Source organism: Chlamydotis macqueenii, chromosome 1 (assembly GCF_036417535.1).
Source record: "Chlamydotis macqueenii isolate bChlMac1 chromosome 1, bChlMac1.mat, whole genome shotgun sequence".
In the NCBI taxonomy this organism is placed as follows: domain Eukaryota; kingdom Metazoa; phylum Chordata; class Aves; order Otidiformes; family Otididae; genus Chlamydotis; species Chlamydotis macqueenii.
Genome location: NC_141556.1, coordinates 70,653,089 through 70,676,013, shown reverse-complemented (window position 1 = coordinate 70,676,013; position 22,925 = coordinate 70,653,089). Strand labels below are relative to the sequence as shown.

Here is a 22,925-nt window from a genome sequence, read left to right as displayed (position 1 = left end):
TCTCAATCCTCAAACACATAGTCAAAAAATTATTTTATGGAAGGCTAAAATACAGCATTTAACAAATCTTTCTTGCTAAAAAAAGTCCAGGATATGGCTAGGAAGACTGAATTTTTTCAGCAAGACTAGCTTTCTTTTGCCCTCAGTCCTCAAGTGAGATCTGGAAACACACAGTAGGGTTTGCCAGCTGCTGTACGGCTGGACCTCCCTTCCACCCGCGATGCTGCTGCATCCTATTGATGCCACCGGCACACCAGGCGGCCGGGGCTGGGATCAGTGGGGTGGTCCTCTGAGACGTACTGCACACATTAGTAGACAACTGGCTAATGCACTTAGCAAGTCCCTTTATAGACACCAGGCTTCACCTTGTTTCTTACTGTGTACCAAAGGTGTGAATTAATCAGTACTAGCATGCAGTCTAACATGTTTTATTGATCAATTGATGATACCCCAGAAACCTACATCAAATCGAGACTCAAAAAGAAAATACAAAGAACCTGTGCTATTTTCTTGTGCATTTGATAATGTTAGATCCAAATGCAGTCTCTTTTCGTGGACTGACTCTTTCCTGAAGCTTTCAGAAAGCCAGAGAAAGCAGCTTTTATGTTCTTCTAGTTTTGGTAACAAGAAGAAAAGACTCAAGTTTTCTCTACCTTTAAGATACACCTCCAAAAATGTCAAAATAAAATCAACAAAATGTACATTTAGGTTAGATTCCATGAAAAGAAATTCCACCCTCATAGCTGTTGTTCACCAGAGTTAGTACCGCAGGTACAGCATCCTCCCTATTGCTGGAAGGTACTTTTATCTGCAATTAGTGCCAAGCTCATTTGAACAGTCTCACTATCCGACAGCACGCATCAACCCACGGACAGGAACAACTGAGGATCTTCAGTGATCCGTGACTATCAGGTTAGCTGAGGTGGTGGAAAAGTGGGCATATTCTAATGGGGCAGATGTGTAGGTAATAAATACTGCTCTTTATTCAGAGACCAATTATTGCAGACAATAGCTGGCATTCATAGGACATTCTCCACCCTACAGTAAAAGCACAAATAGAAATGCAACTACCTCTGGGACAGAGAAAAGTAACCAGAGCACCCCAGTTCCAGTGCAAGCAGGAACCACTTTCATACAGAACAAGTGCAAAAACTCCTACTCCTTTCAAAAAAGAAGTTTCAGTACTCAATCAGATTTAAATCAAGGCACAAATAACTTGATTAACCTGAAACTTCCTGGCAAATGTCTGAAGTATGGGTGGAGTGAATCACACTTGAAAATGTACTCAGTGTTTCAAGGGGTCTCAGGCTGCTTCTGGGACAGTCTGTGCTGCCAAAAAGTCCATCACTTAACTACTCCATTCCGTCAGGCCAATCAGTAGCAGCAGCAGAGCTGGGTGCTGCCGTTCTGGGAATATCTGCGACCTGTGCAGAACACCAGTAACTGACAGAGCAGACAGAGCTTCTCTGGTTAGCAGCAGTGGCACAAAGATTTTTGTTAAAACCTCTATCACAGGAAATCCTGCAGGCATATTTTCAATTGTGAGCTAAGACTACCATGAAAAGGTTGCAAGAGACTCTCCTGACTGCTAAAAAAAAAGGAAAAGAAAAATATGAGCTCTCAAAGCAAATGGCCAGTACTGTGTAGCATCTTTTACACAGCCCACCCACACTATTTATTCTAAAAAAAAAAAAACAAAAAAAAAAGACACAAAACACCCACCAAAAATAACAAAAAAAAATCCTCCAAAGCAAGCCAAACTACACAGAATCTATTTGGAGTCAGATGCTTACTGATGTAGTCTGTAGCTGCTCCACTGACTTAGCTATTAAAATGGATGTGACATAAGAACTCTTCTACTTTGCACCCACCTACTTAAGATACCTTACTGCTTTCATGAACTTTAGATCTGCTTTTATCAGATGCATTTCCAGAAGACAGAAAAATTCAGATTTTGTAGGGAAAAAAAAAGTTTCATAGCTGTGGTTTTAATTTCACTGTTATAAAAGATAAGTGTTGGAAGGTGTCTTTGTTGTAGTTTTTCTAAAATTCTAACTATTCAGTATATTATATTGATTTTTAGCAGCTATTAAATACACCAAAGAAAATGTTCTTCCCCCTACACATTTCTCAAGCATACATCTGTGACAATTACTGCTGGCTACAATCTGCCCTAGATTGTCTAGATGGGCTTTTGCTTTGGTCTAATACATTTGTCCTAAAAATCACAAAATAAAGGGAAAAATCCATACCTCCTACATAGGAAATGAAAATATTAAGGGAAAAAAAAAAAACCACAGTTTAAATTTTTATGAAACAATTCTTCTCCAAAAATGTAGTGCTAAAACCACTTTTTCTTCTTTTTTAAAAAACCCAGCTTATTTGCTGGTTTTATCTAGCCAGGCACACTGACTGATGTTAAGGGTAGAAACTGAGACGAGGAGGGAAGATGTTTCGATTTTTGTTAGACCAAAAGATTAAGGTAATCGTGACAGGAAACTGGAAAATGAGCTGGAATCCCTTCTGTCTTGCACGTTAATGGCAGGTTTGTTAACAAAATGACAAGCACAAGGCTATCGGCACAACACAACTCTCTCACTTTTGCTCTCAGCCACATATGTGCAACTCCAGGCTCCAGTGATTCACATGAAACTGAAAACAGAGCTTAGTGTCAGGAGTCTGAGCTGCTGCTGACAATGTGAGACAGAAATTATGCAACTAGACTTCGAGATCCCAATTCAGCTTGCACGTCTAGAGAACAGTAAATCTACCTATAATATCTCCGAACAATGCGTGGAGTCTTTTCCAAGTCCCTGGAGCGAGGAGTGTATTTTCTCTGGGGTGTTTTATAAAGTATGTTGCACAAAAGGGGGCTTCAATCCCTGAACAAAGCCTCTAAACTCACAGTTCAATAATTATTAACAGAATTGAAAGACAGCTTTCATAACGAGGTGATACCTAATGTATTTCAGGGATATGGCCACGTTCAAACTTCTTAAACTATATTTTTGTTCCCTTTTCTTGTAGGAAAATTCAACTGACATAGAGCAAATGATGGGTTAACAATACCTCTGAAGCCACTAACAGTGTAGTATGTCCACGTGTTTGCTAAAAGCTGTGGAATTAGAAGTAACATTACAGCACCGCAGACAGCTTTAGAAGGTACAACTCCAAGATATTCATTGATAACAGGGAAAAAAAAAAGAAAAAAAAATCCAGTTTCTTTCAACAATTTGTTAGTCAACTTACTCACTCTTTAAATACAAGCAACACACTCTGTGCCTAAAGACAGTATCTAAATTGTGATTTTTAAGGTTAATCCATACTTTGTCAAGTGATATAAGACAATGGTTGAGTAAACTACTACAAAGTGGTATTGCTTTAAAAGCTAATAGATTGTAAAAGGTATACAAGTTCATAAACTTAAATCTCATTGAATGTTATTTTCCAATGTCAATGAGCTGTCCAATAAAGTTGCTTTCATGTTCAGCACTATTAAAACAATCTTAACAATTACTTCATAAAGATCTAGAAAACATATTCTGAGTATCATAAAGAGCTCCGATAATATTTAAGAAATGCTTTAAAATAACTTGACATAATTGGACATACACTAAAATATTTAATAACCAAATCAGTCTTTGAAACAAATCACAAAGCGACACTATTCTATCATGGTGACCCCAATTATTGCATAGGCTAGAAGAAAAGCTAAAAATATATGAACGGTAAGATAAAGCACTCTACCACATACATTTTTTTGTCAATAACTCCTGAAGCTGTGAAGACAGGCAGCATGAGAAAATAATCATAAAAATATATTAGTGTTATAAGAATAAGCAGAGGTTCTGTCATAACTGGAAGGCAGCTCCAGTTGATGAAGCACCTTGAACGCAGGCATAGTTACTGCACTAGACTCTTCAATTTTAAGTAATACCAGCATCCATCCCAAAAAAAGACTTCTTCATCCCTTCTTCTAGCTTCCTTAAACATACTTTATACATCGTTGTATATCGTATCTAATCATTAGACAGAGTTGGAAACTTGCATGTTCACACAGGTAACATACATTTGTTGAAAGCTAAACAGGAAGTCAGAACACTAGATTTTCACCAAAATATTCAGATCACCTACTAAAGTATTTTTATTTTTTTTTGGACGGGCAAGTTAAATATTATAATTTTTTACCCTGTAGCATCATTATCTGGATGACAAGTAAATTCTGTTCCTGAGGTAGCTTTTTTCAAGACCATGTAAATATGTGCCTTACACAAATTGATGTTCATGAATAAACTTTCAGAAAACATTTGGAAATAATTTCAATTCTACCCTCAGTTAAAAAAAAAAAGTAAACTAACCATTGCCAAAACAAGGATTGTTTTCAGCTGTGGCATGACTTCAGATCTTGATAAAAGAATGTGCATACCAAATCAAAAAAGTCATCCCTAACTAACTTATTCAGTAAACTGACAAGTTTATACTATATCCGTCATGCCTATGTCTGTGTACTCCTCCCCTGTAACTTGTGATCACAAAAAACATTTCCCATATAGAAAAACCTAACGATGTATGTCCGGTTCATTTCAATCGCCAATACAAATTTGGTCTCTGAATCTCGCCCTGTATTTGTCCTCTGAGTTCTCCTTCACGTAATCCCAGGCAATATAACCTTGAAGCTGTGTTCAAGTCACAATTGCAAGTTGCTGCTCAAGTCCAGTTTAGTGGTCTTTTTTTTTCCACTCTTAGTGGCAGATCGTTGACTCACCTCACTTCGTATCCAAGACCAATAGGTGTTCCCTCCCAGCTCCCAGAGGGGGTACCTGCTTTGTAGACCATAGTGTAGACTCTAACAAAGACACAGCACAGGAAGGGGTGCGTACAGACTTCCTGCCAGCTGGTACAGAACATGATGCACCATTCTGTCTTATTTAACAGCTCAATCACCCAGTCTCCCTATTTCAGCAATTTCAAGGCCGTACCTGAACTTAAATTAGCCACTCTGAAAGAAACAAATGTCTGCAACAGTGCCCATCCTCAAGAAGTCAAACATTTGCATAGCTGTATATATTTAAGAGCAAAAGGATATGGAGATGGTAAATACTACAAAAGAGGTCAAGATGTTATGGCAAGTGGAAACCAGAATATCACAGATGCAGAAACACATGGGTTTTTTGGTTCAGTTCTAACTGCTAACTGAAGGAAGACCAAAATCAGAAAATACGAACTGTTACTATGATGATCATATTTCCTTAACCAAACTCAGGCACCAGGGGTCCTTTATGAAGTCTTGCAAGCAAACAGTCTATTAGGGTGCTGCATTATACAACTAAATGGACAATTCATCCAAGACAATGATGCGTTTACCTTTACATCGAAATTAGTTATAGAAGCATTGTCAGCACTTAAGGCAAACCATTCACAGTACATTAAGGAGGTAATTAGAGCAAAAACCATCTTCAGCATTATTGTTCTTACTAATTAGTAGTAATCTACAGACACAAGAACATCAATAATAATATGAACAGCCAATTTGTACCCTAAACGTTCAGGAAAAAGAAAACAACTAAAATACATATTTTTGTCAAGAATTGAAACATGTATATTTAACAGGTATCATCTACATTAGCAACCCCTTGGAGGTTTTAACAAAACTGTTCAAATAATTAGGCATTCACTTCCATTTCAGTTGCTATTTTTTTAATCCTGTACACAAAATCCTCTAAAGGCAGAGAAGGAATAGACTTGGATTTTCAAAATGCAAAGTCATTCTGCATGCCCAGCCTGACAGGACTTGTAACAGCATTTTTTCAAAAAAAACAAGCAACCATTTGTCATAAATTAGTTAAATAAAGTTTGGTGCCCCAGCGTACCAGTTACTCTTAGGGGAGGGACCAAATTGTCCAAAGACTGAAGCGAAGACTTGGGGAAGAGACAAAGACAGAGCTTGCATGTGCATATACAGAGGTTCAGGTACCTTGCCAAAGGGTGAGTACCTACCTTCCCACTGGCCAGTCAGCACCAGACTCCTGCTAATGACAATGTCAATCTCTCTGGCACCATATTCCACAGCTAGCTTTATTTCGGCCAGTTTGATTTCTAGAGGAGTTTGTCCAGATGGAAATCCAGCAGCCACTAGCAGATATGGATGCAGGCAGAGGGAAGAAAATGTTTTATAAATGGACCATAAAATAGCACGTACCTCTAATACACCAAAGAGTTTGCAAGTTACCACTTTTTTATCCCTACCATGATTCAAAAAATCTAAAGGCACGTCTTCTTACCCTCTCTTCATGCACAAGAAGCATTAGCTCTTCCCTCAACAACCACTGTCCAGCAAGATACTAAGTGCATCTTGTGAAAAGGTCTCTTTCACATGCTCTAAATTTTTCCAAAGTAGTCTACATAAGAAGGCACAATATCTATTGCTTCCAGCACAACTGCGCAAACAATTGCTTCATATATGAAGCAACACATACATTTTAGATTATCCTCAATTATTTTAAGTAGTATTTCAAATTAAATCCTAGTAATACATTTAACAGCTAAATCACAACATAGCAAAAATGGCTTTCAATTAGGTCTACTTAAGATTGCATTTATGACGTTTAAGTACAAAACCCAAAGGTAACTTTGGAAATGGAAAAAAGAATGGCTTTGTCAAAGATCGTATTTCTGTCTGACATATAAATACATTTAGTATATATTTCTTCCCCTACATAACAAAAAAGAAACCATTGGAAAACATGGATCTTACCATTAAACTAACTTCAAAGTTAGCCCCTGCTTTGAGCAGGAGGTTGGATCAGATGACATCCAGAGCTCCCTTCCAACCTGCATAATTCTTTGATTCTACTTCTTGCTTATTATAGATTCAGGACTTGTCTCATGTGTGGTGACTGGAGAAGAGCTGGCACTACTAGATTTCTAAGTACAAGTCTTGAACCTGCAGGCTGCTCAGCAGGCAATCACCCTTGCCTCTGCACACAGTTGCATTGAATTTACCTTGCAGGATTATACTTAAAAGCCAAACAACTAATAGGGAAAATAAACTAAAGCTCATATTTCATCATTATTATTATTATTATTATTATTATTATTATTATTACTAACATCATCATCTACTTAGTGTCTACTGATACTTTGTCCAGCACATTATCTCAATTTCTTCTGTTTGGGTGAGGAAAACACTGATATATCTTTGGATCTCTTTGAAGAGCTTGCAGCAAAACAGACTTGGCATTGCTGATAAGCTTGAAGTTGAAAGAGAACAAAAGATTATACCAAAAGCAAATTCTCCACTCCATTCCCTTCTTTCCACCTGCTATCTTTCCACCTTACTTTCTAAAACAAAAGCAAGTCCAAGCTTCTGGATTTTTCTACATATTTTACAGCACCAAAATATTTAATTGGATATTTTTTTAATAAAGCTTACCTGAAGCTACTGGTATGTTACAACCAGCAGCCTTTAGAGCATTAACAGCATCGGTGACTCTTGCGGGATATACACAAACTGCTCCAACAGTAATACCTGCAAAAGCCACAGTTCACTTTTTCATATCAGATTTCCACCTTTTCGAGTGCAATCTATATTATGAGCACATGTGCATTGTTCTCACCTCACACTTCTGCATTCTCACAAGGATCTTAAGCACCTACATGAGGGATGTCTGTTATATTGCTCAAATGGTTCGGGTAATTCTCCATATTGTTACCTCCCTCGTGTTCCTTCACCTGACGCTGGGAGCAAGTTTGCATTAGCAGGAGTTAAAATGCCAAGATTTTTATCGACAGGTTCACTGTTGAACACCAACATGTACAGTTAAGACATGCTTAGTCAGCAAATTACTGTGAGAGAAACCACACTGCCAGGCTCTGTGCTTGCTTGTTGAGCCAGACTTAGCCCAGCAGCAACCAAGCAGTCTTTATGTTAATGCAGTCCTACTGCATTTCTAGCTAAAGTACTATTCTCTCAAAGTCTCAGATAATTGACCTCATATTTAATACTTCAGCTGTCTGAAGAGTCCATAAATCCAAGTTTTAAAAAAAGACTAATCTTTGAAATTTTATGTGTGTGGCTTAAAACCAGAGGCCTGATTCCCCTTTGGTTCTAAATCATATGACTTCAATCAGTGGACAAATGCCTGTGTAAAACTGAAATATTTCAACAGTAAAGGCATGACCCAAATACTGCTGGGATTTTCTTTTTGTTTGATCATCATAAGGCAAACATGACAGCATGACAGGACAAAAGTAAAATGGTATTCACCGACACATCAGTGATTACATCTCGAAAAATTCAGGAATGCCGCTCAGATATAAAGAGGTTTTATTGACAGTATCAATTTGCTCTGAAGTTTTATCATGTTCAGTCTTGGGTATAACACTGGGACTTCAGATGGAGCCTGCTTGAGTAAGGTCAATGAAAGTTTCACCACTAGTTCCTTAGGGTTGTCTTCCGCCCCTTCAACTCTCTTGACTTACTTGGGAATGCTGCGTGCGTGCATGTGTGCGCGTATACATGGCATGCACACAACCACAGACACTCACTACAGGACTGATTCCTTAAAGTAGACTGGGCTGCAAAGATGTCTCCTACCTTAACTACTGAAACAAGGAGGTAACAGAGAATGTTTCCTGAAGGAAAAATAACATGCTTAGGACTGTGGAATGCATCTTTTCTGTCCGGCAAAGTGGCAGGCCCAGTAGTTACATATAGAAACAGCAGCTAAGCATGAAATCAAAGAGAGTCACATGAACACTTCCCCCTTCTCCAATTTACTAAGGACAGCAGATTAACAGAATACTCAATTAGTTTCACCTTAGTGCACTGTTATTAAAAGATATATACTGAGGTTACACACTTGTGGCTTCCACATCAGACTTGCTCATTAGGTATCGTAACTTACAGTGTCACCCTGAGTCCGTGCTCCACTTTGGTTGCCAAACTGAGAACGGATGTTTTTTCTCCTTGTATTCTTATATGAACCCAAAATAATAGATATTTTGCAGTTAGAACTTAAGGCGGTTGCTTTGAATAAGACCATATAAGACCTAGTTTGCTCTTGCAGGACTATTAGTCATGCAGCGCTGCCTACCATAACTGCTTCCATTACATGAAGAAGAGGTCATTCATACACCCTTCTGAAAACTGAAAAAATAATGAGGAAATGTACACATTTTCCCTCCAAGTACACAGAACAGAAACTATCGTACCTTTATCATGCATGTCCAAGGCTTTCAGCAGATCTTCTCTGATGGGATGCTTTGCTTTAAAACACAATCTGTGAACATTTGAAGGAGTATCATCGCCTGAAAGAGTGGTAAGGTCTATGCAGGTGACAGCTTTCAGTAGCCAAGCAGCCTACAAAGGGAGTGAAGCAAGGTATACAGTATTTCAGTTTACACTTTGAAAGCCAAACTGACTTAGAAGATGCAGGAATCAGAAGCCTGGATCTTACTCTAAGAATGAGTAAATAGATGGGATATAACAAGGAAGATATACAAAGAATGGTTTATGACAGACAGGGTTGACAGATATTTCTTCATGTCTTGAGCAGCATCCAATGGTATGGAAACGATTTGGACTCAAAAGGCTGCTCTCCCAGAATCAAAGGATCAAATTCCAATTTTTGGTGCAAAAGCTAACTACCAAATGGGACTCTGTAAGAATCAGACAAATGTTTTTACTTGGACAAAAAGCATCTTGTTTCAAATTGAATTCTGTAAGACGAAGACAAAAACATCACCTGTGTGAGGAACCTCACTGTTATAATGTGCTCCATTCTATACAGTATCTTTAAGGCCTGTATGCACGAGAAATTACACACGCTTCAAGAGGAGCACAGGTTTGCAATTGCCAGTAAGCAGATGAGTCTACACATCAGCAGTTTGCACACTTGTATGTTTGCATGCTTCTCCTTCTGTGAGAGTGAAACATGGAATCAGTGGAGCGTAAGAACTCAGACTTCTTAAATTTAAGGTCTAGACTCCAGATGTTTCCACTTGCTTTTGTGTGAATCGGAAATAAAACAATATATGTAATTATTTGTGCAAAAAAAAAAAAGCAAGAGCTAAGTGACAAGGCTAAAGCACTCTTCAGATTAAAATGCTACAGAATTTTAAAAGACTTATTAATCTGAGTATGGAACAGAAGCACAATTAAAAATTTCTGAGCTTTCTTCTGAACAAAAATTGAGTTTAAGATATTATTTTAAAATATTTGTTGAAGGTCTTCCAGCAAATTCTCATTTACAGTGATGTCTTCACTAAGAAGTGACATGTCTTAGTGGGCACTTGTTCAACAAGGGGAGAGTTTGCAATGCCAAAAGTCCATTTGAGTCCATAAAGTCCCTCTCTGACTGCTCTGCTCTGTGACATGATTTAACAGTATAGGCAGCAAAACTTGTTGTTTCTGCATGGAGGTATTACTCTTATATTAAGTGGCTGGCCAACCTACAAGCACTTTCACACTTCGCTGATGGGAGTCTCCTTTCTGAACTTGCAGTAAATGTTACACTGAAAGCTGCTTTGGGGTGACTGGTCAGAGTAATGAACTGTTACTGGCCTCTGCTAGTCTAAGCTTGACTGCTTGTTTCTAAATGATTTCTACTTTCATCCTATAATACTTCAAAATGATTTTTCACTTTAAATAGTTTTAAGTTTCTTTTACTTGGATTTTTTTAATCCTTCGTTTGAGGGAATTTTTGTCTTATCTCTTATGACATGAATCACCAAGACAGATGCAGTCAGGGAGTTCCAAGAACTGGTATGAACTTCATTTTTTAAAAGGGTTTTTCAAGTGTGTATTTTGGGAAATGGGCTTCAAAATTTGAATCCATGGAGCTACTTACATTCAAACATGTAAATGTTGAAAATTATTTCTGTGAAATAAACAGCACATGACTATCCTACAATGATACTGTTCAAATACAGGAGAGATGCTTCTGGCATTCTTCAAAGTAAAACCTTACTCAAGTAGCTCAGTACCAGCGTTACTACACAGGGGAGCGGAGGAGTATTAGCAAGAATTAAACACTTGTCCTACAGGCTTGTTGAGGGAGTGACACTAAATCCCTTTCTTCTCAATGATTCTTTGTAATCAAAGCCTGTGGCTCTCTATGTTTTTGCTCTTTATATAGTAACTTTGGTCAAATAAGATGACTTTTTACATTACGGCACCTACAGTATCTGAAGATAGACAAGGTTATGGAATACTCTCTGGATTTTCTCACTGACACTGTTTCCCAACTCAGAGCCACTGGATTGCTAAACTTGGTAGCACATGACTTCTTATGTGTAGGAAGTGCTTGGGAAATGCCGAGCTAGTGTCTAACCTTCCTCAGTTTATGTCCATTTTTTATTGAATCATAACAGTCAAAGAAAAAACTTTCAGGTTCATGTAACAGGCAGGAAGTTTTTTTTTTCTATTACCTTCCAGTAGAATCTTACAGCTACATCAAATGATCCCCAAACTGTCATCCACAAGATCTGTGCTCGTTGTGGACATAGCTTCAGAACGGCTGCCCAACATGCTAAGCGCAGGACGCCAACTATTTTAAATAGTTTTTTTTAAGAATTAAGTATAATTAAATGATTCTTGCTTTGTTCTGTTTTTTTTTGCAGTGTTAATACTGAGCTTTCATCGTATCCTTCCTCCCCCTTCCACATTTTCAGTTACTGTTGGAAGGAAACGACCTGTTTAGTGTGTGGAGGGGAGGAATCACACACATTTGCTTGCAGAACAGATGTTTTGTGAACGAAGAAATAATTTCTCCTTTGGACAGTGGTTACAATCCCATGACTGAGAGCTCAGTGTGAGCTCCAGGTTTGCTGCTTGGCATTTCTCAGACCTTGCCCCTGGGTGAACGCTGCCAAAGCACTTGTGGCATCCTGCAGCCAGCTCTGCCTGCCGTTCCCCTCTCGGTGTTTCCCATCCTGCCGCTAAGGCGGCAGAAGCTAGCACATGGCTCTGCCTCATCTGTTCTGCTTTGCAGAATGCATTAGCTTACACCGCTGACCTGATGGCTTCGCATTATGAGTCTCATGTACAAACTGGAGAAACCAAAATGCACACCAAGCCGGTATCTATCAGTTCTGCCAGGAGGGCAGTAACAGCAGAGGTTGACAGTACCTGCTAAGACACTCTAAACGTGTGTGAGTTCAATACAAGACAGACTTGAAGAAATGTTAATTTGCACCACTGGCTTTAGCAGTGGCTTACATGAACCTGTTTTATACTAAGATGGACAATAACCAATCATTCATTTTATCTCAGGAGTTGAGAAATCAGTCCCCTTAACATTAATGGGCTCTTTCTTTTTTCTTCTTCTTCTTTTTTATTTTCTGCCTCTCAGTCCCACCACCAGTCAGGATTTTTAAGTTTTAGGTAGGAATTAGTTAAGCAAAGAAATCACACATGTTGGGGATGTTTAAGTAAAGAAAAATCATCCAGGTAGGTCAAACTTGACAGGGACCATGATCATATCTTACAGCTTTAAAATTAAAAAATAAGAAGGCAGCGTGCAGAGAAGTCTGTCTGGGAAACAGAATAAATGTGGTGGGCTAGTAATATACAATTTAATCCACTCATGAATAAAGATGACTTAAATTCATTTGCGGTTTTGCCACTCATGAGTTATAAGGTTTTTAACTTGTTTGGATAAATGCATCACCTTATGCCATCCCATCATCATCAAATACAAATTATTAAAATAAGACATGGACAAGCACATCTTTTAAGTTTACATGCATCTTGAAAAAAATTCAATATTGCAGCCTGGAGAGGGAGAGTGACTGCTTTAAAAATACAGGAACAGAATGCATAAGAAGTGCACTTACTTGCCAATTACCTTTCACAGTTCTCCATTTTTTAATTCGTTCTGCATGCCTCACAACTGCAGGTCGATTCACATGCACTTTTGAGATCCAGCCAAGTTCTGGAATGGGAAAAGAAAAAAAAGTCTCATCTATTTCTGTGTTCTTTTAATATATGGTGCAGGATGTCAGAAGAAAGTTAAAGCTTGGTTTGGAACCTCTGAAGAGCATGTTGTGCTTTCATGTCCTTTTAAGGGCTTGTATACTTATCACCAGTCCAAAATGTCATCATAGAATAAACTTCTGTTAGGGTATGATCTGTGAATTGGATGTTTCACACAGCATGCTTTGCCATTGCAACTGAATTAACTTACTGCTGATGAGAGACACTATGTTGCCAGTCTTGGACTATGAAGTTTATTATACATGTAGTATATAAAAAAACCCCCACAGAACAGCCTTCTGCCATTTCTTGCTGATTTACTTCTTGATTCCAGAACATTTTAACATTTATTCAATCTTCTGTTTGCCTGCTGGCACCCAGGATACAACAGCATTTTTTTGTGTATGTGAACCTTTGTTTACAGAAACTACCCCACACTGTCACCAAATACTCTGGACAGACCCTTGCACAACAAAGCATTTGGGTTGTTATTGTCTAGAGCTAATTTTACTAACTTTGCTATTAGGACCTGGCTAACTGCAAGTTTCCAAAAGCACTGAATTCCTGGGCAACACAGCTGCCTGGAAGCTGCCGAGATGCATGCCTGCCTGAGAAGTGCTCACCTTGCCAAGCACACCAGAGGACTCGGGGCAACATCTTCCACGTGTGAGTTCCTTCAGATGCCCACTGCAGACAGGCTGGCTCACAACTACCAGGAGTTTCCGTATCCATAAACAATAACCAGACCCAAAGAGAAGCAGATGCTCAATGTTTAGTGAAGTAATGAAACTGTCTAAAAACCAGAAGCATCAAAAATTGGACACTGCTTAACGAAGGGTAACTGACTGATAAAGCAGAACTGAGGGTTCAGGCTCTTGAATCCTGAAATTTTTGCTTAGTGTGATAATCCAAAAGTGTAATTTTGAATGTTAATAAACACAAGCTGCTCACAGAAGGACACGGAAAAAAGAAATCAGATTATCTTTAAAATCTCTCATATCCCAAAATATAAATAATTCTTCTAAATACTAATCATATAAGCAATCCATCAAAATACTCTGAAAACAACATCAACAATCATTAACCACCAATCACCAGCAAATCACCACCATCAATCATCAAATATAATCATCAGTTAAGGTCAGTATATGGACATGGGCTTAGATACTAGGAGGTAATAATTCTGCGTGGCTTAATTTATTAAGAGCATCTCATCTCTATGAGTCTTCTTCACAACTGTATTAAACTTCCACTTCCCTCGAGCACACTGATTTAAAAAGGTTTAAAAATTAAAAAAACCTCAGTAGCCAAAATCTCTAATTTTGTACAGAAATCTTACCCTAAAATTTTTTTCCTCCTACTTTATAGTTTTAATAGCCAAAAAAAAAAAATACAGAACTAATACACTAGCTTATATATGTGTAAATACAAGCTTGTTTTCCTAATTAGACTTACAAAAAGCTCTAGAGAAACCAATTTAGGGTAACGATGACTCAGTGGAAATGCAGGACAAAGGCATGAAACACAGCTAAACAAAATCTTGTTCTGAGCATAATAAGCCACCACTTTCCTATTACCGCATACAAGTAATTAAATGAGCGGTATCTGCAGAGTCAAAATGTTGGCCAAAAGCAGAAAAAGTAAAAAAGGAATCTCAAAGGAATTGTAAGGAATTCAAGGATTTAGTTAAGAACTTAGCATCACTCTCACTCCATGGCGACAAAGAAAAGGAGAAGTTTGCAAAGTTACAAACCAGTCGAACAGCAAACCTTCATTACTTCTCTCCACTTTCAAAGCCACAGGCTTATCCATTCTGCCCCAAAAGCAAGAAGCTCAAATGACATGTAGAAAGCAGGTGAGAAAAGCTATTGCAACAAAACCCATGGCTAGAACTTTCCTTCTTTCTGAATATCAATAAATCATACAAACATAGGCAGTTGAAATATAAGCTAATGAAACTCTACATCCTCTGCAGTTGCTTTAGGGCCAAGGCTCCTGCGTGATCAGCAGCGAGCATCCATCAGTTCCCATGGGGCCACTATAGCCAATATCTGACAAAGTCCATGGGGGAGGAAAATACAAATAAATAAATTAAGGAAATACAAACTCTGTGTTGTGATTCTCCTACTATGTTCCAAGTGCTCAGGTAGAATCATATAGTCACAATCCAATTCATCAACGTAACTTTTGAACCCGACTGGGTGCATGGTGACCTGTCAGTCCCTTTGGAAAATGTGATAAAATCAAAGTAAGCCGTTTAGATGAGGAACTCGGCTTCTCGCTGTCTAATAAGAATCCTTTCAGTTACTCTACTCTTACCTTTTCTTTCTACATTATGAAAGACAACCAAGAAATCCACCTAAATAATTAATTTATAAAAACTACAGCCTTCTGTAGAAGAGTTTGGAAGAATATGAAGACTGCCCAGTGTTCAATTAGCGTCCAGTCTGTTAGATATGAGAAATTCACATTTCAGATGAAAATTTAAGTGAAAGAACAGAAATTTCCCCCATCAGTAAGTTAACATTTCATTACTTATCATTTAGAGAGGATTCAGTCTGGTTCATCTTGTGCTGGACTTTGGTAGAAACATACATACATCTGAGCATAGCTCCTCAGAAGGTCTGAGTAATCTTTTCATGAAATAGAGCACTGTACACTAGATTAGCTTAAAGGAAATGGTCAAGTATAATACCATTTGGAGAAAGAAAAAAAAAAGAGAAAAAGTAAATTCATAATCAATGGGAGAAAAGATGGGGAAGAACAGTGGATGCGAAATAAGCTACTACTTTCACTTTTCCCAGAGTCACCTGTGACAGTTACCATCTATCAGCTGATCAGCAATAGCTGATTGCATGTTCTTTGCAAATATGGTTAAATTAATTGGCTTAAGCCCTTTTCACTGTGTAACACATTTTACCTTCTCTTTTCAATAACTCAAGACTAGTCATGAAGGTAGCTGACACATGGCAACTCAGTAAGGTGTAACATCTAATTTTTGTGTCTGAGACGCAATTTTCCTTGAAAGACCATAAAATTTGGATCTCCAAGTATTTTTTTCTAATGTGGGATATTGAACCACTGTGCACAGCACAGGCAGAAAATGTAAAAAAAAAAAATATTTTTTTAAAAAATCAGAAGTCCATCTTCTCTGTACAACTTAATGTAAGACATTATGCAGCTTAGTAAAGGAAATAAAATGGTGTAACAGAAAAAAACGAGTGGCAAGGAAGGACAAAGGTTCTGGTAATACGCAGCAGCAGATGGAGACTTCTGTCTAACATAGACCTTTTATTCAAGCCCACTTCTCCATTAATTAAAGCAGTGGGCAAGTGCAAACAAATACGTCTCAGCTCTAAATAGACTTTCAAAGTTTGCCATGTGAGGTCTCACCAAACCTTTAAATGTAATTGTCTTTCTTCAGAAAAATCACTCACAATTCCATTTTGGGTGTTTGGGTTTTTTTTTGCGTTAAAAATCAGAATAAAACCATTATTTTAAATAGAACTGACTGCCTTTGGACTCTTCCCCTCCCCCGCTCCCCCAAGCTTTATCATTTAGTATCTGGCTAAGGAAAACTATATTTAATTAGGCTCATTAACCTTGCAGTGTGAACATGTCTTTTTTTTTTTTTTAATAAGTCATCTGCTAGTCATCTGCACAGTCATGTGGCTTCAGGGATAAAAGTAATTAAAGCAGTTACACTATAGTTAATTAGCCAATATTCTGTAATCACTCTTCAAGTTTACTTTTTTTCTCTGAAGACATTTGAAAAAATCACATTCAAAATCTTAACAGGAAATTCATCTCCTCTCTTTGAAGAACATGAATCCAAAAATACCAAGCATTTCCTCAGAAAACAATAAATAAAACCACTTCATTAGTATAATGACATAAATATCTACGATGCCTAACACATTCCTCATAAAACAGACTAAGCTTTTCAGAAGCTTAAAAAAAAAAAAAGTGTAGATGGCATCCCTTCAGATGGTGACACAGAAAGCTCAAGAATGCCTGAGGCTGTAGTTTCACAACCATTTTAAGGCAGCACTGTCCCCAAAAGAAGCTGCCCCCCCCCAACTGGTTATTTCCTCCCCTGTGCCAGAAACAGCATGTGTGCTCCTGCTCTTACCATGAACACATGATAAAATCAGTAAGGGAAGTGATGAAAGCTGTGATTTCTGGAGAAGCAAATGAAACCGTGCCCTGAACCTTCAGTGGAGACGTGAGGCATTCAGCTGGACACAGGCTGACCCCAGCTGGCCATGCATAGCTGAGCAAAGCCACTGAAGAGAGAGAAAAGACGTTAGCATCTGGTCTTGTTACAGTTATCATACCATGTAAGCTGTTTAGAGGTTTGGGAGTTACTCAGTTTCTTAGAGACAGAAACTGTAGTTATTTTCCCATAACATTTCTTGCTATGGACTTTTTTTATTTTCAGATGTGTTCTCCTTATATAAAAAGAAGTTCAGTCTCCAAGTCATCAGCATTCAGATACTCAAAGCAGAATAACAAGGCACGAGCCCCGAACTAGAAATCAGCTCTATTATCTTGTGGCATTAGCGAAATTACAAAACATTGACCATGGATTGCATGAAATGGATGATGGTATCCTCCAAAGTGCTTTGAAAGCCGCTGACAAGCCTTTCCTCAGAAAGGGAGCTGGTGAACAACAGGAGCTTGGTTTCCTGCAGGTCAAGTCCTCTGCTGTTCCCTCTCTTCTTCCCTGGCGCAGGAGACCTCCCCTCATCCCAATAACCCAGCTGTCCTATTATGGTCCTTACGACCATGGAGTAAAACAGGATGTTGTTACTTGCATAAAGCCCAAAAAAACTGATGTAATGAAAAGTCCTGTAATTGCTGAGCTGTGCCTGCCTTAACCTCAACAGAGGTACTAATTCGGTCACTCCACCCAGTGACTTATTTACTTCTGAGACATCTCTCTGTCCTTCAAATTTAATTAAAATTATCCAGCAGACTCAAAAGGTGTTAGAAAGGAACAATGAAGAAACACAGCCACAGTACAGGCTAAAACCAGCTATTAATATATTAGGAGAGAATTATGCTGTCTTGAAAAGGGTTGCAACACTTCATTATCTAAATGCCACTTACCAACAGGCTAGCTCTCACATGTAAATGGCTCAGAAATACCAACTATAATTAAAAATATCAATTGAAACATAATTAATGTATTTCTGGCCCTTTAACTAGAGGGGCTGAGCAACATAGATTTTTTTTTTTTTTTTTAGAATCCAAGAACATACTTTGCAAAGCAACTGTAACTAATCATTCATTACTCAGAATACATACGTGTGTGTATATATACCCGCATACATAGACACACACACAGAGATTAAAAAATATATAATCATAGAATAATTTGGATTGGAAGATCTCTGAAGGTCATTTGTCCAACCTCCTGTGCAAAGCAGGGTCAGCTCTGAGCTCAGACCAGGCTGCTGAGGGGCTGTTCAGTTGGGTTTTGAGAGTCCCCAAGGATGGAGACTACACAGCCTCTCCAGGTAACCTGCCCCATCATCTCACTGTCCTGCATGAAGACATTTTTCCTGCACCCAGTCTGAACTTTTTTGTCTCAAGACAAGCCTGTTGTCTTGCTTCAACCCATCATACAATGCTATGAGAAGCCTGGTTCTGCTTTCCTGATACACTCCCATACAGATGAGCATGTTACTGTTAGAACCCCCAAAGCCATCTCCTCTTCAAGCCGAACCAGTCCAGCTCCCTCAGCCTCTCCTCATAGGGCTGGTGTCCCTGACCACCTTGATGGCCCTCTGCTGAACTTGTGACAGTTAATCAATCTCTTTCTTCTGTTGAGGGGCAACAAAACCAGACAGAATCTCCCAGATATGGTCTAACAAGCTCTGAGCAGAGGGGATGATCCCTCCCTTCACATGAGCCACTGGCCACGTCCCCGTTGGTACGGCCTGGGAGGCCACTGACCACCTCTGCTGCCAGGGCACTGCTGGCTTGTGCCCAGCTCACTGCCCACCGGGCTCCTTTTGGCAGAGCTGTTCCCCAGGCAGGCAGACCCGGCCCGTGTGGCTGCCAGGGCTCGTCCTCCCCGGGGCAGGGCTCTGCCTTCAGCCTTGCTGAATGTCCCCAGGCTTCTTGGGGACCCTTTCCCTCAGCCTGGCTGGGTCCATCTGATCTGGCTAATTTAGAGTAATCTGCAAACTTTATGAGCCAGCAGCCTATTGCCTCCTCCAGGTCATCGAAAAAAAAAAACAAACAAAAAACAGGATAGGTCCCAAGCTAGACCCCTACATTACTTTACTTGATACCAGCCTCAAAGTAGAGTACTATCAACTGTGTTATCTGCTGCGTTTTGAGCATCCTACTTGCCATTTTCTGGGTCTACCCAAGGTTACTGAATGTCTTTCTCCATGACTTCTGAAGTTGTTAGATGAAAATTCCATCTGCAAAAAGCAGAAAACCCATGTGGCAGATGTCTGCATCCCCACAGTTAAAACCAAAGGTAGCTTACACTACCAAATGGATGCTCATTGATGTGTTTCACTATTTTGTTGTGAAGTGGCATCTGATGCTTTTCTTAAAAGTGACAAAACATGAAGCACCCGGACCGTTATATTCCAGTATCCTTGGGAGCAGAGCAGGAGAGGCAGACTCCTTTCAGCTGCTGCAGTCATTGTGGTGAGCCTGAGTACCCACAAATGACTCTGCAAATGGTCCCTGTGGAATAACAAACTTGTAATATTCCTTATCCACCTTCTTTACACAACTCTCTGATGGCAAATGTATCAAAACACTAGACTACAGACCCTCTGTCTAGTTCATGTAAATCAGTGTCTTTTTATCTGTTACATGTACCTGTTCTTTATTCCAAATAAACACCTTGTTCTTCTACTAAGGAACAGTGATACGAAGAAAGAAAGAAAGGATGAATTTAGGGCTTTTACAAAAATGTTTTTATTTTATATTAAAAAAAAACACATAGGAAAGTATTATATGCCATGACTGGAGAAGAGTTTGGCTTGTCATTGATAAACAAATAGATGCTCTCTAAAGGCAGCATCTGAAATTTACTGCTTAAATAATGACATTAGGTAGCAAGCACAGAAATAGCAGACACAGAAAAAAGGAGTCAAATAATGTATTTTTAAGTAAAAGATATTTTACCACTAGGCGTCCCTGTTAGAAAACTGTAATCCTACGGAATGTTCCGTAAGATATGGGGCAAATCATCTGAATTACTGTTAAAGCTGCTGGCATAAGCTGGCAAAACCTTCAAAAGCCAAAGTGGCTAAGTCACACTACCACTGTGTATTGTTAGTGACCATGAAAGATAAAGGCAAGGGTTTAACATGCCCTTTTTGAGTACCGCTACCAGCTAAGATACAGCAATTTACTTGAATACAGCACTTAATATATTTCAGAGGTGTATTCAGTAGCACAGCAAACAGCAGGAAGATGCAGTTCTCCCTTTAAAGCAGGCAGCATAAGGCAGCCACTAGAAACAACCACAGTAGGTATGCTGTCGCTTAATACAAACGCAGTCGTGGCCACACCGTTCCCCTACTACGCCTGCCCTGCACATCTAACCCAGTTCATTTTGACTGCAACTGATTTAAACAAAGATCACTGGGAAGGGATGGCAACAAGTACCTGCTGAGGACAGTGGCCTTTCCAGGTAATCTAGTTGCAGCTGGAAGAGGACAGGTGATGCAGCCCTGAAGACAACCACCCCTTTGTGCTCTCCCTTAACAATCTTGAACATCAGTTGGCTCTGTCTCTCTGGCAGAGGAAGGCTACTGATGGGAGGAGAAAGAGTTATAGAAAATATGTGGAACATACCTAAAGATTGTTTTAGTGGGTGTAAAAAGCCAACAATTACATTGTGCTGGTCGGCTACACACTGAATACTTTTCCTTTGACTGTGGTTGTACAGCAAGATCCAGCCAAATCTTAGTGAGGTCGCCTGTCTTTCAATAATTTCCCACTCAGCAGCATGTATGCCTGTCTGTCAAAGGATGACTCTTTGATAGGAACTGAAATGACTTCACAATCAAGTTTCTGGACTCCTCAAAAATACAGACAATTAATTGTAAAATTAAATTTACAGTAAGAAAACGCACAACACACACCTAGTTTAAAGTAACTGGAGTGCATCTGCAAACTTCTGTTCTAGCTTTTTTTCCTAACAGACACTGAAGTTTTGCCACTATATTATTAACACTTTTGCTTCAGCAAAAAGTTGTTCAGACGGCTACAGTTGAAATTCACCTGTCCCTGCCAGCAGCCCATGGATAAGCACATCAGAGAGCAACTCAACAGCTCACTTTTAAGAGTTACAACACATCAGTCATTTCGGAGAAGGAAAACAGAGTCAACTTTCAGTTGTCCAGAGGCTAATCATTTAAACTGCAGGTTAGCTCTGTAAAAATGCCCATGCTTGTGCTGGAGACAGGAGCAGAGCCACGTGACACCATGCAGCGTGGCCTCCTGAACTCTGCTCACGCCAGCTTCCAGATCTCCCTCTTCCACACCAGCTGTCCTTTGCTCCCCGCACCCCCAGCTCTCAGCTGCTCTCCGCCTTACCTGAGGCACAGCCACCCTTCAGGCCTAAAGACCACCTGCAAACACCTGGAAAATCCTCAGCAAAGAGCAAGCAACAAGGAGAACAATAAGTCGAGGCAAAGTCCTGAGTTTACAAATCTAATAAAACTAACAAAAAGTGGTTTGAACCTCCGGGGGAAAAGGGATGGGGGAGGTTTAATCAGTAAGACCCAGAAAGGCGCGCGAGAGGGGACAGGGCCCAGCTGCGCGACAGGACCACGGCTGCCGCGTCCCTGCTGTCCCCCTGCCCGCAGCCTCTCGTCCAGCCGAGGCCGTCCCTGACCCTGAGGGGCAGGAGGCCGCTTTTCTCTCTGCAGGCCTCCCGGCCGAAGAGACAGCCCGAGCAATGCGTCACGAGTACATGTTAACGGATCTAAAGGAATCTTAAGTCTATTTCTATTATTTTTTTTTTTTTCCAGAAAAAAAAAAACAAACAAGGTTTTGCAGCGGCCTGGCTCCTACACGCGGAGAAGGCTCAGCCGGGAGTGGGGCAGAGGCACGGCCGGGCGGGCGGCCCCACAGCCGGGAACCTCCCGGCGCCTCACCCGCCCGGGTGCTCACCGGCGCTTCTCCGCCCGTTCCGGGGGCAGCGGCAGCCGGCCCTGCCCCGGCAGCCCCCCCCACCCCGCGGCTTGCCGCCTGGGGACCCCCCCCGGGGCCCCGGCTCCGCATCGCACAGCTGTCGCCGGAGGAGGCAGGGCCGGGCCCGCCTCCGCGGCCCCCGCGCAACGGAGGCGCCCCGGCCGTCCCCGCTGGCCGCCGCCCCTTACCCAGCTCAGTGCCCGGGTTTCGCTCCGCCATGGCCCGTGCTTCACGGCGGCTCCGCGACCCCGCTGCCGGACCCGGCCTCGCCGGTCCCGCCCCCGTGCGGGCAGGAAGCGGCGGCGGCCGGCGGGCGCGGCTGCAGCTCCCGGGACAAGGTGTTTACCCGCCGCCACCGCCTTAGTACCGAGCTCGCCGCACCGGAACTGTCGGTAAAAGGAGGCCGCCGGGGCCTACCCGCACCCCCCCAGCCTCCGCCGGGTAAAAGACCTCCACCGCTGGATGTTCGGTTCCTTTAGTGCGTGGTAAGACCTAACTCACCGTGTCTTGATGATAATGAGTTCAGGCGACTTCTGATTTTTTTCGAGTTGAGTCTTCAAGTAGAAAGTGGTGTCACAGGTACACAGTGAGCTCTATGAACTTACCAGCCTTGTAAAGCTTTCTAGTAACACCCACAACATGAAAGGCCAGTAACAAAGCCACAGAATGGTTTTAAAGTAGAGGGAGGCAGATTCAGACTAGGCATAAGGAAAAAAAAAATTTATAATGCAGGTGGTAAACACTGGAACAGGTTGCCCAGAGAGGTGGTGGA

The 22,925-nt window shown here is 40.5% G+C and overlaps 1 protein-coding gene across 1 annotated transcript in view; it reads right to left on the bottom strand.

Annotated features, from left to right (window-relative positions):
* Nucleotides 1-22,523, bottom strand: part of DERA (deoxyribose-phosphate aldolase) — a 54,310-nt gene extending 31,787 nt beyond the window's left edge. Inside the window, exons 1-5 of the mRNA XM_086756093.1 lie at nucleotides 22,342-22,523; nucleotides 12,838-12,935; nucleotides 9,214-9,361; nucleotides 7,433-7,528; nucleotides 5,998-6,132 (exon numbers count right to left, since the gene is read on the bottom strand). Of these exons, the coding sequence (XP_086612219.1) occupies nucleotides 5,998-6,132; nucleotides 7,433-7,528; nucleotides 9,214-9,361; nucleotides 12,838-12,935; nucleotides 22,342-22,372 (508 nt within the window). The 5' untranslated portion in view covers nucleotides 22,373-22,523. The remainder of the gene's footprint in view (nucleotides 1-5,997; nucleotides 6,133-7,432; nucleotides 7,529-9,213; nucleotides 9,362-12,837; nucleotides 12,936-22,341) is intronic.
* Between the last annotated feature and the right edge of the window lie 402 nt (nucleotides 22,524-22,925).